General features: G+C 37.7%; 1 protein-coding gene across 1 annotated transcript; it reads right to left on the bottom strand.

Annotated features, from left to right (window-relative positions):
• Positions 1–108: 108 nt before the first annotated feature.
• On the bottom strand, positions 109–15119 carry ap1m3 (adaptor related protein complex 1 subunit mu 3). The gene is made up of 12 exons (XM_057338414.1): positions 14679–15119; positions 11842–11998; positions 11646–11713; positions 11106–11236; positions 9523–9670; positions 7007–7133; positions 4959–5101; positions 4282–4353; positions 3806–3964; positions 1861–1986; positions 1700–1775; positions 109–719 (listed from the first exon to the last, which is right to left on the bottom strand). The coding sequence occupies exons 1-12, from the start codon at positions 14718–14720 to the stop codon at positions 697–699; spliced, it is 1272 nt and encodes a 423-aa protein (XP_057194397.1). The 5' UTR covers positions 14721–15119; the 3' UTR covers positions 109–696.
• Between the last annotated feature and the right edge of the window lie 164 nt (positions 15120–15283).

The following is a 15283-nucleotide window of genomic DNA, read 5'->3' as shown; positions in this document are numbered from 1 at the left end:
CTATCGACTCGTGTGTGAGGGGGAGCACATTTTATTAAAAGTTTTGTTGTTATATATATACAAAATATATTTAATATGTTTAATAATATTCTTGGTTTGGGGGAAGGGCATAGTAGTAAATATTTTTGCAGTATTGCACCTATTTTAGAGGTCTAATAGCTTGCGAAGTCAGTGTTTGTAGGCATATTAGTGGTATTTCGAGTCATACGGAGCCACCGTGGTGAAAATATAGTGTTACAGTGGTGTCCTAACAGTACACCGCCTTATAAATCATTGATTTTGAGCACAAGGTATTAATTTCATTGGGCTTGTGTATATAGCTTTACAGATTACATCACATTTTGTGTACCATCACCTACAACAGTAAAAAAAACAACCAGTACCGAAAACATATCTTGTAACATGAATCCATTTAATTGGTTTGGAAGTCCCAACAGAATATATTATAAACATAGCAATGGACATATAAATTGATCTGTATTTTAACACACCTACACCAATTCAAATTATGGTTCTGAGCTTTCAGTAGCCCAATTTCAAAAACCTGAATACTTGCACATCCACAAGTGCAGAATCTGATCAAGAGGGCAGGTTCAGCCGTCTGTCTGCTGGGTGCAGGGCAGCTGCTGTCTCACAGGTGAAACAGGACAGACAACAGATGAACACACCCGGGCGCTTTCTCACATGTGTCTTTTCTCAATTGGTCCTCAGCTGATAATCTGTCAAGGTTGTTTGAGCAAAGTGAGAAAACTGCAGGTTATGAATGGTGCATGTTTGACCCTTCTGTTGGGATGCATAAATAATTGCTTCTAGTGTTGGAGAATAACTACAATGTACAATAGAAGGCTTCCAACTCATTATTTTTTCAGTAGTGTGATAAAAGTTCAGCTGTGTATCAAGCCATGCTGTCCAACTGATAGTGGAATGGAAACACTTTTAGTGTCACAATGTGGTAGATTTACAGTCTAGCGAGTTCAATATCCAATGTGCTGTACTAAATCTTCCCCTCTCTCATTTAAGTAGCGTGGCAGTCTAAATCATTCTACTGAATTGCTTCGTTTGGGAAGTTTATGTAAATGAAACGACTGATTAAATGCTTCAGCGTCTTGAGCCGCCACACAGTCCCTGTATGAAATTGTGGGTCTTGTTTTCATTAAAGCTACTGTTCTTTACACTATTTAATGTTGTTATTCTATTTAATAACAACAGTTCTATCACTTATTCTATTTCTAAAAAGTGTACCTGTGAATAGTTTCTAGGCAAGCTACTGTTTCAACAAATGCTTCTCGAAACTGTATGCTTGGGGGGGGTTTCATTTTATTGATTTTGGATGTTCGGATATTTGTCGAATTCCACTATGGTGCACGGCTTGATGGCTGCTTTGCATTTCTTATGAATAAGTGAACAGGGTTGAGGGATTAGACTGTCTCTCTCTCCTTTGGTGTCGCTGATGCAAATGGAAAACTGATAGTCTACTATATCAAACTGTGCCTTGTGTGTGTGTGTGTGTGTGCGTGTGTGTGTGTGTGTGTGTGTGTGTGTGTGTGTGTGTGTGTGTGTGTGAATGACAGAAGAGAGAGCAAGGCTCATGTTCACTGCACTTGTACGCAGGGTGAAGGTAAACTTTTTCTGAATGTTATTCGAGTAGAAGTGTGCTGCTGTGTGTTTGAGTGTGAGGGAATTTCAGAGCAAGTCTTACCTCCGCTCTGAGTAATGTAACGCACCCATGGTAGTGCCTGGTATCCACTCTTCTCAATAATTTTCAAGTATCGCACCTGTGTTTGTATACATAAAACATATTTTTAAAAAATAACAATTTCATGATGGTTTTTAAAGATATTCATTTTGTTTTTAGTGTACCTGTATTCCAGACACTGTGAAATAAGGGATCTCAAACTTCACTGTGATTGGTCGCTTTGCTTCCATTGTATCGCTTTCCACACTTGGCAATCCAAAATGAGCTCTCATCATGAACTCCTTTCCACCCTTCAACATACATCAAGATTGTTGTTTTAAAAAAGACCAATATTTTTAAGACAAACTGTCTTTTTACAAGTTTGTGACAGGACCAAACTCAGATGCTCAACCCTGAACCTTTAAATGAACAGTTTACCCAAAAATGAAAAGTCTGTCTTCATTTACTCACCTTCGAGTTACTGTATAAATGTCTTTGTTCTGATGAAATCACAGAGAAAGAGATTTGGAAGAATGCTTGTAACCAAACAGTTCTTGGCCACCATTGACTACCAAAGTAGGAACATTTTATTTATAAATATCTTTCTTCTGTTAAACACAAAAGAAGATATTTTAAAGAATGTAGCTAAACAACTTTGGACTACAATTGTAATTTTTCCTACTATGGCAGTCATTCGTCCAAATATCTTTCTCTTTGTTCATCAGAACAAAGAAATTTATACAGATTTGGAACAACTTAAGGGTGAGTAAATAATGACTGAACTGAATTTGGCTGAACTGTCCCTTTAAAATCCCAAGATATCATTAAATTTCCCATGTCTTTCCTCTTAAAGATAAAGATCCGGTTTTGCAAGTATGTAGAGGCAACTTGAATGAACGACATGTTTTTGCTTGTACTACGGTATATATGACATGTCGTTCATTCTAGGTACAACAGGAAATGGTGCCATCCTGGCAAATATTTTGCAAAGGTGAGGTCAGAGCTGGTTGTCATTTGGAAGTTGTCACAATGGCTTTGTTTGCCAACTATAGTAGTCATAGCTCAAATTACACATGTAGAGCAAACAAGGGAACACAATAAACCAACACAAGCACACTTTCGCCTTTTTCTCTGTAATTGTAAAGAGAAAGAAGACATTTACAAGTTGTTTACTGGATGTTTACACAAATCTGTGAAAAATGATTATTGGCCACTGGCACTGATGTCTGAATGTTCTACAAGAATCAGCTTCCCACTTTAATCTGCAAAATTGCTTTGAATAATCAGTTCTAAATTCTTACATTAGAGGGATTATTAAATTTTCTAGTTAATGGGTGTGAAACAGCCTTGAGATTCTTTATATTCTCTATAAGTGACCACTCAGACATTATTCCATCGCTGAATTTATCCTCTGGCTGTTAGACACTTACAGTCACTAGTGAGTAGTAATACAACAGTCCCAGTGTGTATTTAAATGAACGCAAAAACCATGGATTTGCAAACAAGCGGTTCAAAAAATATAAAAAATTATCAAAGTAATTAAAAATTATACAAGCAGTTCCGAATCAGAATATAAGATCAAATAACTTGGAGACTTGTTCCCAAAACAATGACACATGGACCCTGTTTTCACTCTATATTAAAATGAATATCTGGCAATCTGATCAAACCGCACAGAAATAATTAAGGGTGAGCCAAAATGTTTTGTGATCTCGGATGAAAGCTACATCATTCACATCATTTTTATTGTAAACCCTAGGATCAAAGGACACGTGCGCAAAAACCAACATGGACCTTGACAGATCACGTCTAGAAAGCACAAGGACTTTTATCTTATTCATGTACCTTGACAAAGCCACTGAAATTTTTTCATAACATCAAATTTACACTTTTCTGATTTTCTTTTTGTCCTTTTCCAGCATGAAGTAACACACTGTTGTATATACAGTAGTCTGGGAATTAGAGACCATTCCCTCGTAACACGATCGCAAGTGGAAATGGGAAACGCGTTTGCTTTGTTACCAGATGTAAACACCAATCCATCTCGACTTGCAATCGGATCACCACAAACAGATTTTAATACCAGGTGTAAACAGGGTTGAAGATCTAAGACATCTCAGGATCACTTACAGGGAAGGATTTAATATTCCACTCCACAGCATTCTTCTCAGGAACCCATTTAGCCTGACCTGTGGTGGTCTTAAATTTGGGGGAGTCAGCGTCGCTGGGTACGGGCACCAGAATGGACACGTTGTTGGCAGTGGAACGGCTCTTGAACTGACTCCGGGCCTGGACAACAGATGGACGAACTATAGCACAACTTCACACAGAACACTTTAAGTAGCCTAGTGCCACAGCAAAACTTTTATAGCTAAACTGTAAAATAGCTCAAGTTTGGGTGCAGCAAGGGCAATAGGACAAACCGTGTTTATGTCAGATTCTGACAATTCTTTGGACACAGCTCAGGTAAACTAAGAGCCATTCGCCAAGCTACAAGCCTGAAAGCTAATTACTGAAAGCAGGGTGTATGCTGGAGGAGGCAGAGCTGGAATCAGTGAAGTGTGTAGATGGAGCATGAATGAGTGTGTGGATGTGTGGAGCTCTACCTTAACCTTGATCTCTACTCGACTGTGAGAGAACCTCTCTATTACGCTCTCAATCCATATTAGAGGCTTTACCTGTCAGAATAAAGCCATGACAGAGAAAAGAATTGAGACATAAAATAAATAACATTTACAATGCATTATTACTGCAAAAATAAAACATTTTTCATCCCAAAACTATACAACATACGTATCAGGATGTAATGTAAAACTTTGTTTGTAACAGTGACGTTTCTTATTAGATTCTTATTGTAATAATCGATTTTTGTTTCACAATAAAAATGAACTTTAAAGGAATAGTTCACCCAAAAATAAAAACATTCATTATTTATTCACCCTCATGTGTATATGACTCTTTCTTCTGTGAGAAACAAATGAAGTTATTCTGAGAAATGTCTAGGTGGTTTTGTGTCCATACAATGGAAGTCAATGGGGGCCCATGTTCATTCAATGGGGGCCATTCTTCAAAATATCTTCTATTGTGTAAAGCAGAAGAAATTCATTCATGTTTGGAACGACATGTGGATGAGTAAATGATGAAAGAATATTAATTAGTGGGTGACTTATCCCTTTAATACAATGTTTTTTTATTTACAAGTCAGTACTACAAATAATGATGTAATAAAAATATTTTTTCACATTACAGTAATAAGAATCGGAAAGGAGGTGGGCATGCTGACCGTGGTGTTAAGTCTGTAAGACATGAGTTCACTTTCTCCATCGGGTGGGATAAAAGAAATAGTCCGGTCGTTCTCGAAACGTGACAGACGCACACACTGATGAAACTTCACATCTTCCAGCTCCACAGATTTATTCTTTTCTCCTAAGAGAAACCAGAGAAATAGATGTCCAGAGACATGCGTAAATTGTAATATAAGAAAAGTGATCACTGAAGATTATTGTGTGTATAAAGCTGTAAATCAAGCTGAAAAGCACACACACACACACACACACAAACGCCTACATACACTCACAAAGCTTGCTAATGCCTTTCCTGGAAATTGCAAACAAGGGCATTTTTCTGCACAGGTAGCCGTGGAGGTAGTTTATTTGTTTGACCTCAGCAAAGAGGCAGGCGGTGACTACAGAAGAGTTTCTTAATGATTCAGGGCCTCTGAGCCCCAAACTCACTAACACCCCAGAGCTGTGGGATGTCAGCAGACCGCTCAGAGCAGGAGCCTGTGAACCGTGAGAGAATGAGTGCATGTGACTCTCTTTATATTTATGAATATATTCCGCTCGATGTAGGAGTGACATTTACAGTGGAACATCAAAGAGCTCTCAGAGGTATTAGCGAGAACACAGAGGTCACATCTGAAGATCTAGAGCTCGGTGTCCTGTGCTGCAGCGAAGGCCTGCTGGGAGCCTATTGATGACATCAACCACAGGGACTAAAGGTCGGGGAGGGGTTAGAATAGTCTCTTATAGCTCTCTGATTGGCTCCCCTGGGTCCACAGGCAAAGGCTTCTGGGAAAGTGATTTGCACTTAGAACTACAGGTAGCTTTTGCCTATACACATCGTTTGATTTGTCCGCAGTTTGAGAGCAGGTTTGCCCTGTACTTTGTACATTTAAAGAACTTTTAAAGGTTTAAAGTTTTATATTATGTTAATATAATTATATATAATAGAACTGTTTTTGCAATATCTGTGGCTCCATTAACATAAATGGGGTCCAAAGGAGACCAAGCAAAGAAACATTATGCATAATGCACAACAAATACTTCTATTTATTTATTTTAAAAAAAACGATCATGTTAACTAACTACTTTTGTTAACTAATAGACACATATTCTTAATTATCCATAATTAAAATTCTTCTTTAAATCTTTATTCTGATATATGTTTTTAATGAAATGAAATTGTTTAATTTCTGATAATATCTACACGTGATGACCTTTTTGTTGTTTGGTCTATCTTATAAACAAAGTAAATGAAAAAAAAAAACTTTTTCATTGCCTTTGCAAATTTGAGCCTGGAGAGGGCAGTGTTTCTCTGTTTTCTAATTTTATTCCACTGACAAGACAAAATATAAAAAAATGTTATATTGACATTAGGTCATAAATCAACCCATGCAAGACCAGAACAGCACCTTCTAGCCCTGTTTACAAAAGTCAATGGCAAAATGCAACTTCATAGTCGGAAGTGGGACAGGAAGTGACAGGTCTATTTTATTTCCCTGAAACCATATCTGATTGAGCGGTTTCTTGCTGAAGTAAAACTTAACCGTTGGTATGGTCAACAAGCTATTATTACATACTTATATATCCAGTAATGCAAATACTGTTTGTTTGATAAATACAGCTTTTCTGTTTTTTTACTTTTTTCAAAATCAATAAAAGAATCTTGGATTACACAACAAATTAGATGTTCAGTTAGGTCACATTTTTATTAATATCCTATTTTATATTCCATTTCAATTGACAATCATTGTAACACGAAGTTAATTTGAAGTGAAACTGGTGTGGCCCTGATCTTGAATGCAGTTTCATTCACACTGCAGAATGCAGAATGAGTTTTGGTCTACAATGAGACAGACTGACCCCTGCTGGGTTACGCCTGGGGTGGAGATTACAAGCAGAGAATCAGAGGAATGAAATCTACCTAACAAGTGCAAATGACATGCTTCATAAAAAAAAGGATACAATAACCGCTAGCCACAATTAGAAAACATAGTTTATAGTTCAAGGTCAGTTTTAAGAAAGTTTAGTCAAAGATGTGTGTACTCACTGCCAGTGATCTCAAAGAGCACTTTGTCATTTAATCCCAGCCTCAGCTCAGGCATGCCTGATAGAACGGTTTTGAGTTTGATGCTGCCCAAAATCTCGCTCCGCAGAATGCTGCCTGTAGCACTGACCTACAGGGAACACAAATAGAGATTTTTTTTAAAACAGGACTGAAGGTGACGCGGTACAAATTTGCATCACCCCCCATTACTGCCGCCACAAATTTATTACGCTCTGCCAGGCAAGAGAGTAACCGAGTGATTTGTGTAATAATTCTCTTGCAGAGAGGGGGTTGAGATACTGCAAGATACGACTAAATATTTAACGGTAAAATATTTCAACTGTACCAGCTGAAGCTTTAAAAGGTAGACAAAAAAGGGTCTTCAAAGTCCATAATAAGTGAATATCTCTCGAATACAAGAGGCAGCAAAAGCCTGAGCGAGAAAACTGAAATCTGCATGGATGAATAGCAATGCTGCATTAGAAAGCAATGAGACGTGGTTCAGCTCTTAATCGGGAGAGTGGTGTCACACAGAGCTACTGTCTTCAAACGTCTAGATTCTGACCCCGAGGAGCACTAATGAATCCATCAAAAGCCAGTCCGGTCGGAGGGTCGAGGGGGATGCGGAGAGTTAAGAATCTGAATAGAAAGGCAACAAGAACTTGGGGGCAGCTGTTTCCTACTTCTCTCAATCTAAGGAAGTCTGGAGATCTGGACCTTAACCCTGAGGAACATGAGGGAGGTTGAGGTGAGGTAAAATAGGATGATGGAGTGATAGCGTGGGCTGTTTTATGTCACACATTACATGACTCTAAAACTAAAAAACAAATCTGTAATAAAGAAATAAAATGGTAGATTAGTATAGAAAAAATATTTTAAGGCAATACAACTGCAAGTGATAGTTCACCCAAAAATGAAACTTCTTTCATCATTTACTCTATAGATTTACCTCTAGTTGTTCCTAACCTGTATAAATTACTTTGTTCTGCGTAACACAAAGGAAGATATTTGGAAGAATGCTAGCAATTTTCAGTTCTGGGACATCATTGACAAACATAGTAGGAAAAATTTAAATGGTAGGTCAAAGGATCCCCAGGTCGCTTTCCTAAATTCTTCAAAATATCTAATTTTGTATTCAACAAAACAAAAAAATATATATACAATTTTAAAATATAAAAGAGAATTATGTCACAGAACTGAAAATTGCTAACATTCTTCCAAATATCTTCCTCTGTGTTTAGCAGAAAGATATTTATACAGGTTTGGAGCAACTTGAGGGTGATGACAGAATTTTCATTTTCGGGTGAACTATCACTTTAAGCTCATGTAAAAAGGACATTGTGAGTATGTAAATGTGATTATGCTCATAACCAAAGTAAGATATCTAGGAAACATTAAACAGAATTATACACGCATGCAGTGTTTACACTCTTATTCACACATCTACCATTTTGACCAAAGTGTGCATGAGCTATTGGTGCTCACGGATCCCACGATCATGCACTTTCACACAGAATCGAAGCCATGGTGGTCAAAAGCTAAATTCTGATGACACAGTCTCATTCGAGCGTAACATTTTGTATTGTGCATTGGGGTACACAACACCAATATAAACAAACACAGTAATTAATTAAAGCTGCAATCCGTAACGCTTGCTTCTATATCGCCATCTCTGACTGAAATATAACATTGCAGCTAACTTTATGTACTTATTATACCTTTAGGTAGGTTGAAGTAAAATTATGTCAAAGTTAACTGACGTTTCACATAAAATTAGACCCGACGGGTCAATGGGCCATTCTACAGAATTGGTGCAAAATCGGAGTTGGAAACATAAACAAAAATTTGTTTTTTTTCCAGAAAATGTTTATGTATGCAAATTTTAAATTTATTTCTAGTAATTGTGCAGTTAATTTTCATATTGTAATTTCAGAAAGTTTTGGAATATTCTTCCTCTCCCCAAATTTTATCACTACCGAAACACAATAATATATAATTTAATAAGAGGGATTATATTTACTAACACTCACACTACAGACAGAACTGGGGAAACAAGATCACCACAAGGTAAGGAAAATCCACTTGATCCGAACAGTCACACGACTTGGCAAAGACAGGGCACACACTCAAACAAGCACACAAGCACAACGAACTAGCACAGGACAATAGACAGGAGGATATTATATAGGGGGACAGACAGAGGATAATTAACAAGGGAACAGGTGTGGGGGATGAAACACTAATGGAGAGCTAAATGAGGAAGGAGAGGGCGGGAACAGAGACAAGACCAGAGAGAGGCTTTGCCATGATTCTGCCACAAGACCAAGAAAGACATGACATGATGGGACAGAATCATGACAAGACCTAAGTATAATTCTAAACCACACCCTAGAATTTGATTGGTTGATAAACCAGTCGTTCCAGAACCAACAAGGCTATTGATGCCAGAACACGTCTTTCTGGCAAAATCCTGGTCAACCCACATCTAGCATATTTAAATATATATTTTAATAGCTCACCAGTAAATTGACAGACTCAATAACATCCATAAAGACTTCATTTTTCCGGTATTTGATGCCCTCTGACCTCCACGACACAGCATTGGTTACTGTAGCTGGGGGACGTGGAGCACCCACTTCCAGCTTATGCCCTTGCTGCGTTATGTACCTGGTGTGGAAATAAAAAGAAGTATTCAGGCCAAAGTAACATTGATCACCAACAAACCCCATCAATTAGCATTAAAAAAGGTCCGTGTGCAGTCTAACGATTGTATTAGCCTAATGATTAACTTTGCATCAATATTTGCCATGGTGACATTCTGCTATCTGATGTGTCACAGACTCACCTTTTCAGATCTAATTAGATTTAAATTAAAATAAGTCGGTGAAGCAAGTAACTTCAGATGCTATGTAAACAGAGCTCTGGTGTTAGAATGCTGAGAGAACAGACAAACACCTGATTTTGTTTTTTTCTTTTTTGTATTTCCATCCCTTATGTTCCAGTATGTAATGTTTAGCAACACACACCAAAAGAAAATGATAATAATAAAATGAGTAAACATCAAATGTCCCCACAGTTATGCTTAAAGTATTAATCATCTATAGTCGTCCTACAGCAAGCAATCACCACAATGTAAAAGGAACCACAAATAAAATGAAACTAAATATAAATACATATTTGAAAGTGTAAAGATGCAAAAAGGTTTATGCAAGGATTTGGTTTTAGGGTAGGGTGAGGGGATAGAAAATACAGTTTGTACAGCATAAGTCATTATGTCTATGAAAAGTCCACACAATGTATAAAAACAAACATGTGTTTGTGTGTGTGTGTCCCAAGTGTCTTCAGCAGCTCAAAATTTGTGTTGCTGTCAGTAAATGCTTGCCTGAGTCTGATAAGCAATCATAAAGTTGACGGATATTTTATGAACTGACTGAGAATTATGAGTATGTAATCAATAACAGCTACCGGCCCCAAGACCCCAAGAGTTTGATGAGATAAGACTTAAAAAAAAAGTGTTGTAAGCCATAACTACTGTACTACAACTAGCAGATCTCTAAAGAATATTACATTGGTGTATTTCTCTGATCTCCTTTATAGTTATGTGACCTTTCTTTCTTCTGCAGAACACAAGAGAATACATTTTAAAGAATGTTGGCAACTGAACAACAGCGGTACGTACTTCCATTGTAGGGACACTAAAATATCTTCTTTTGCGTTCTTTAAAAAAAAGAAAGCCATACAGGTTTGATATGACAAGAGGGTGAGTAAATGATGACAAAAAATGTGTGTCTACCCCTTTACCCCTTCTAAGAACTACCCCTTTAATTTCAGTTCATTCCAGTAATTTATAGAAACTAGAAGATCAACAATCTAATTGTTAAATGACAGTCATTTTTAAAGTTCTACAAGAAAAGCTACAGCTGATCTGTCTCTTCTCCACTAGTCTGATCATCTCTCTGTGTACTATGAATAAGGAATGAATATTTATACATGGTGAAACTGTGCGCTGAGCACAGAGCATGTACAGTCAGTGACTTATGAATAGTGAATGTCCCCCCCCCTTATAGCCACTACATAAATAGTGCTATCTGAAAGCACTTACTCCAGTAAGATCTTGCTGTCAGTGGTCTGAGGGAAGCCAAAGTCCATGACTTCATCCATCAGCTCATACACTGTCACAAAATTGTCCCGGATACTCTCTTCTTCCATCGATTTGAAGTATTCTGTGAACACCTGCAAACAAATAAATATATAAATCATCATATAATAACAGTAACGTCTGGTCATCTAATTTGATTGGACAAGAGTTCTGATATTCCAAGCCAGAAATTCCCATAGCCCAAGCCAATTTTCCTTCTATCGTGACCTTTATAAATGAGTAATCCGGACGTGGAACTAGCAATGGGAGATACTGAATGGTAGCTTTTTGGGCCACTCCTTGGTTATTCCTTACTTATTTTCCATTAAACCGTTGTGTAAATGCAATATCACACCCACACATGCTAGTAAGTTCTTACATCATAAGGCTATAACACACACTTGCAAATGCATGTATTACAAGTATCTTTCTTCTGTTTACAGAGCCTACAAGGTGTCGTGCTGTGCAAGTCATTGTCACTTGATAGATATGAAACACACTTACCTCCACTATTTTGTACAGGAAGGAGTACACAAGGGCAGCATTAGTATTCTTCTTTGTAATGGCAACCACTGAGTAACATCTGTTAAGGGGCAAGCGTGCTGCTCATTTGCAGTGTCATTAGGACAGTCTCCTAAACATTCATGAAAGAAGTGGAGGTTTACATTTTTAACTTGAGATCAAAGCTGATGGAGGATACGGTACAGGTTGCTGTGCTTGATCCAGAGAAAGTGGGTGGAGCCATGAATCACCACAGGTGACAAATCAGCATCATCTTCACTCTTCATCATTATGGGCATGAAGTTGTCAATCACATTTATGTCAATGTTGCCCATGTAGTTCCGACATATGAGCACCTTGGTGAAGGAAACACAGTTGAAAGCTTGAAACTGTCCACAATTTCTACATTTAGGCCTACTTTGTAACTGACAAAACAAGTAACAAACCATCTTATGTCTAACATGACCTTTCTATAGCAATATACAGTAAAAAAGATAAAGGGATTATATGGTGTGTATCGCAGTAACACTAAAACTGCTCTATGTACGAAATAATTTCTTTCAATTTCCCTAAAATGCACAGGAACAAGAAGCATAACTTACAGACAGACATGCGTTCCATGGTTTAAGTACTAGAACTTATATTACAGTAAATTTTGGTTGTGCTGAGCAGATAAGATACAAGATATTTTTGTGCATAAAGTGCAAATATGCATTCTTCAGGGCTATAAATAGATGACCAACAAAGGCTTAAACACTTGAAGATAACCTTGACATTCGATGGCTTAGCTCTGTGAATAAAGAGTTTCTCAAAGTTGTTTTGGCGACTATCAGACAGGCTGTGTCGTGATCTCAGTCTTGTCATGGCTTTGTGTCTTGTGTGGGTGTGTTTTGTTTTGTCGAATTCGTGGAGTGCCTTCGTCCTGCTCTCTACATTCCGGCATCTCTTCACCAGCGACCACCTCTCTCGGGCAAGAAACGGCCGGCGGGTCGAGGGTTCTCCCCGCGGACTCACGTGGTTCCTAGGCCGGTGTCTCTTGGTGGATTCTTGTGGAAACTTTTCAATAAAGACCTATTCATTTCCCGCAATTGAGTCGCCGAAGTCTCTGTTCACGCACAGTCATGACAGGCTGTTGATAAAATATGTGCCTTATGGCATCAAAGTATGATCGACAAAGGCTATGAAACATATATTCAGTGCAATAATCCCCCCAATACATACAATCAAATATTTAACATCTAGGGCGCATTTGTTTCATTGATGTTTAAAAAACTAACTCTAATATCAAAAGCAGTCAAGGTGTAGCAGGGTCAAACTTAAAAGATCAATGAATGAATGTCTTTTAAGGCGGATGATACTGAGATTTTCCTTCAGATGGAAATATTGGATTGCTCTAGGGCACACACAAGAACGCTTTCATCAGCAGCGTTGAAATCCAGGGGTGTATTTGAGGATAATCCATTCCACTGAGTCCCGGGGCTCTGTTTTCATTGAAACACTTTTATCCACCCACATCAACCCCACTTTCAACATTCTTCACCAAAGCTATGTGTTCTGTGTCTCAATTTAAACTCATCAAGCTTAGCTTAAACAAGAGCAAGGGTCAATCGAAATGTGTGAGAAATTTTTATTTATCGTTTGGAAAAGGGACAGATTGACTTTACAAACTGGACAGATTGACTTTACATATTAGATTTATCTTCTGATTTATTATTATTACACATTCCGTTCCAGTTGCTTTGATAGGATAATTAATAATACGATGAATGCAAAAAAGAAAAACTTGAAAACAAAACGTTTAAATGATAAAGCCATAGTACGCTTCATTTTCTTCATCACTTAAAAAAGTGGCGGTGGTACCATGGTACAATTTCAGATGATATCATCATGGTAGCCCACTTTGACATATATTATGAATAACTACGATAAAATAAATACAGTATGTATGTGATACCACAAAGCACAGTAAGAAATACCGTAGTTCCACCACGGTAGATGTCCAAAGAAAAAAAAAATGTAATAGTGTCACAAAAGGTTGCCATTTTTTGGTGCTGTTATTTAGGCTACTAGATGGGGATGCACGATAAATTATTGGCCATATCGGTATTGGCCGATAAATTGTCATTTTTAGTGTTATCGGTATCGGCCGAAAAATAAAATTTAGGCCGATACGTTATAGCCGATAAATGATTAATCATTTTCTCTGGTTAAACCACTTCAGCTGCACACTGCTCACAGTTAAAATCCAGTACAGCACTGTCTTTCTTTCATGATCATTCACTTAGTGTTATTAGCAAAACAGTGTTAATGTAGGTACAGTGTGTACATATTTATGAATGTGTAAATTAGAGGAACAAAAGAATGAATGCTTTCTCTCTTGACACTAGTTAGACATGTGGCTATTAAGAACACTTTTCTGGGTTGCTCTGGAAGAACATCTATAATTAATTTATTAAATATATATAAAAATACCAGAAAAGTTTAATAGTTAAAGAATCTTTAACTAGTGTAAAGTAGGCTTGGTACGTGATTTTCTGGGAAAAAAGAGAACTAATGGTAAGCTTGTTTTCTGCAGTCAATGTTTTCAAATAAAAGCAGTTGTCCACTTTTTGCCTTTTGTTTCGGTCTCAGAAAATGTTATATTAATATTTAGATACTATATAGCGGCCAATATATCGATTATCGGCCAAAATTTACATATCAGTGCATCCCTACTACTAGAGGAACTTTCTAATGCCTTTGGAAAATACCTCTGTGATTATTTTAAGAACATTGGATCATATACAGCTATAAAGTACACTGTAAAAAGATACCTTCAATGAAGTGATTTCAATAGTGTATCAACTCAATGACAAAAAATACAGACTGGAGATGTTTTAGAAAAGCCTAAAGTTATCACGTGTAATTTACCTTCTAAATTAGTTTTAAAAGCTCCGGTACCTGTTTATAGGCTTCATATAAAGTGACACTGTCCTGAGATTATAGGAAGAATATGACCTTTATTCATCCTCTGACAGGTGCACACGCTCCTCTTACCTTGCCTTTCAGGTCCAGGATGAAGATCGCGGACGCTGCCATCCTGATCGAAGCTGTAGTGCGTAATGAAGCAACTGACAGATGTCGAAGTTTTGTGATTTAAATAAAGTTTAATCAAGTAAAATGAAGAAAGATCTTCCCATCTCTTACACGCGCGTCTTCCGGGTTTTGAGATGTCTAACCGGTTCTGCGGCTTTCGGTGCCTGTTGCTGTGGTTGCTCACTCACTACATCTACGTTACACTGCTAGCGACGCGAACGCTGCCATTACACCAACGGCGCAGTCTGCCCAGATCTATCGGTATATGACATCAAAGTACCGCGAGAGCGCCGCATGGAGTCGAACAAAACATTAACCACTGTGGCAAGTTCATGGCAACTTTTATTCCTGTAAGAGACTCGGAACTTTTAAAGATCCACTCTTAATAATGGCAAAAACTGACGGTGTGTTTAAGTTGTTCGCGTCTTTCGTTTGCGACGTCAGAAGGAGTGTGACGCACCCACGGTTGTGTTGTGTGGACACAACCTCACAAAATACAGGCGACAAACAGTAAACAACGTAAATAGCGGACCCACCCCGTATATTTTGTTTAGGTTAATGTTAAG

This window comes from Triplophysa rosa, linkage group LG7, assembly GCF_024868665.1.
Source record: "Triplophysa rosa linkage group LG7, Trosa_1v2, whole genome shotgun sequence".
Lineage (NCBI taxonomy): Eukaryota > Metazoa > Chordata > Actinopteri > Cypriniformes > Nemacheilidae > Triplophysa > Triplophysa rosa.
Note: the sequence above shows the minus strand (reverse complement) of the source record. Positions and strands in the feature narration are given on the sequence as shown.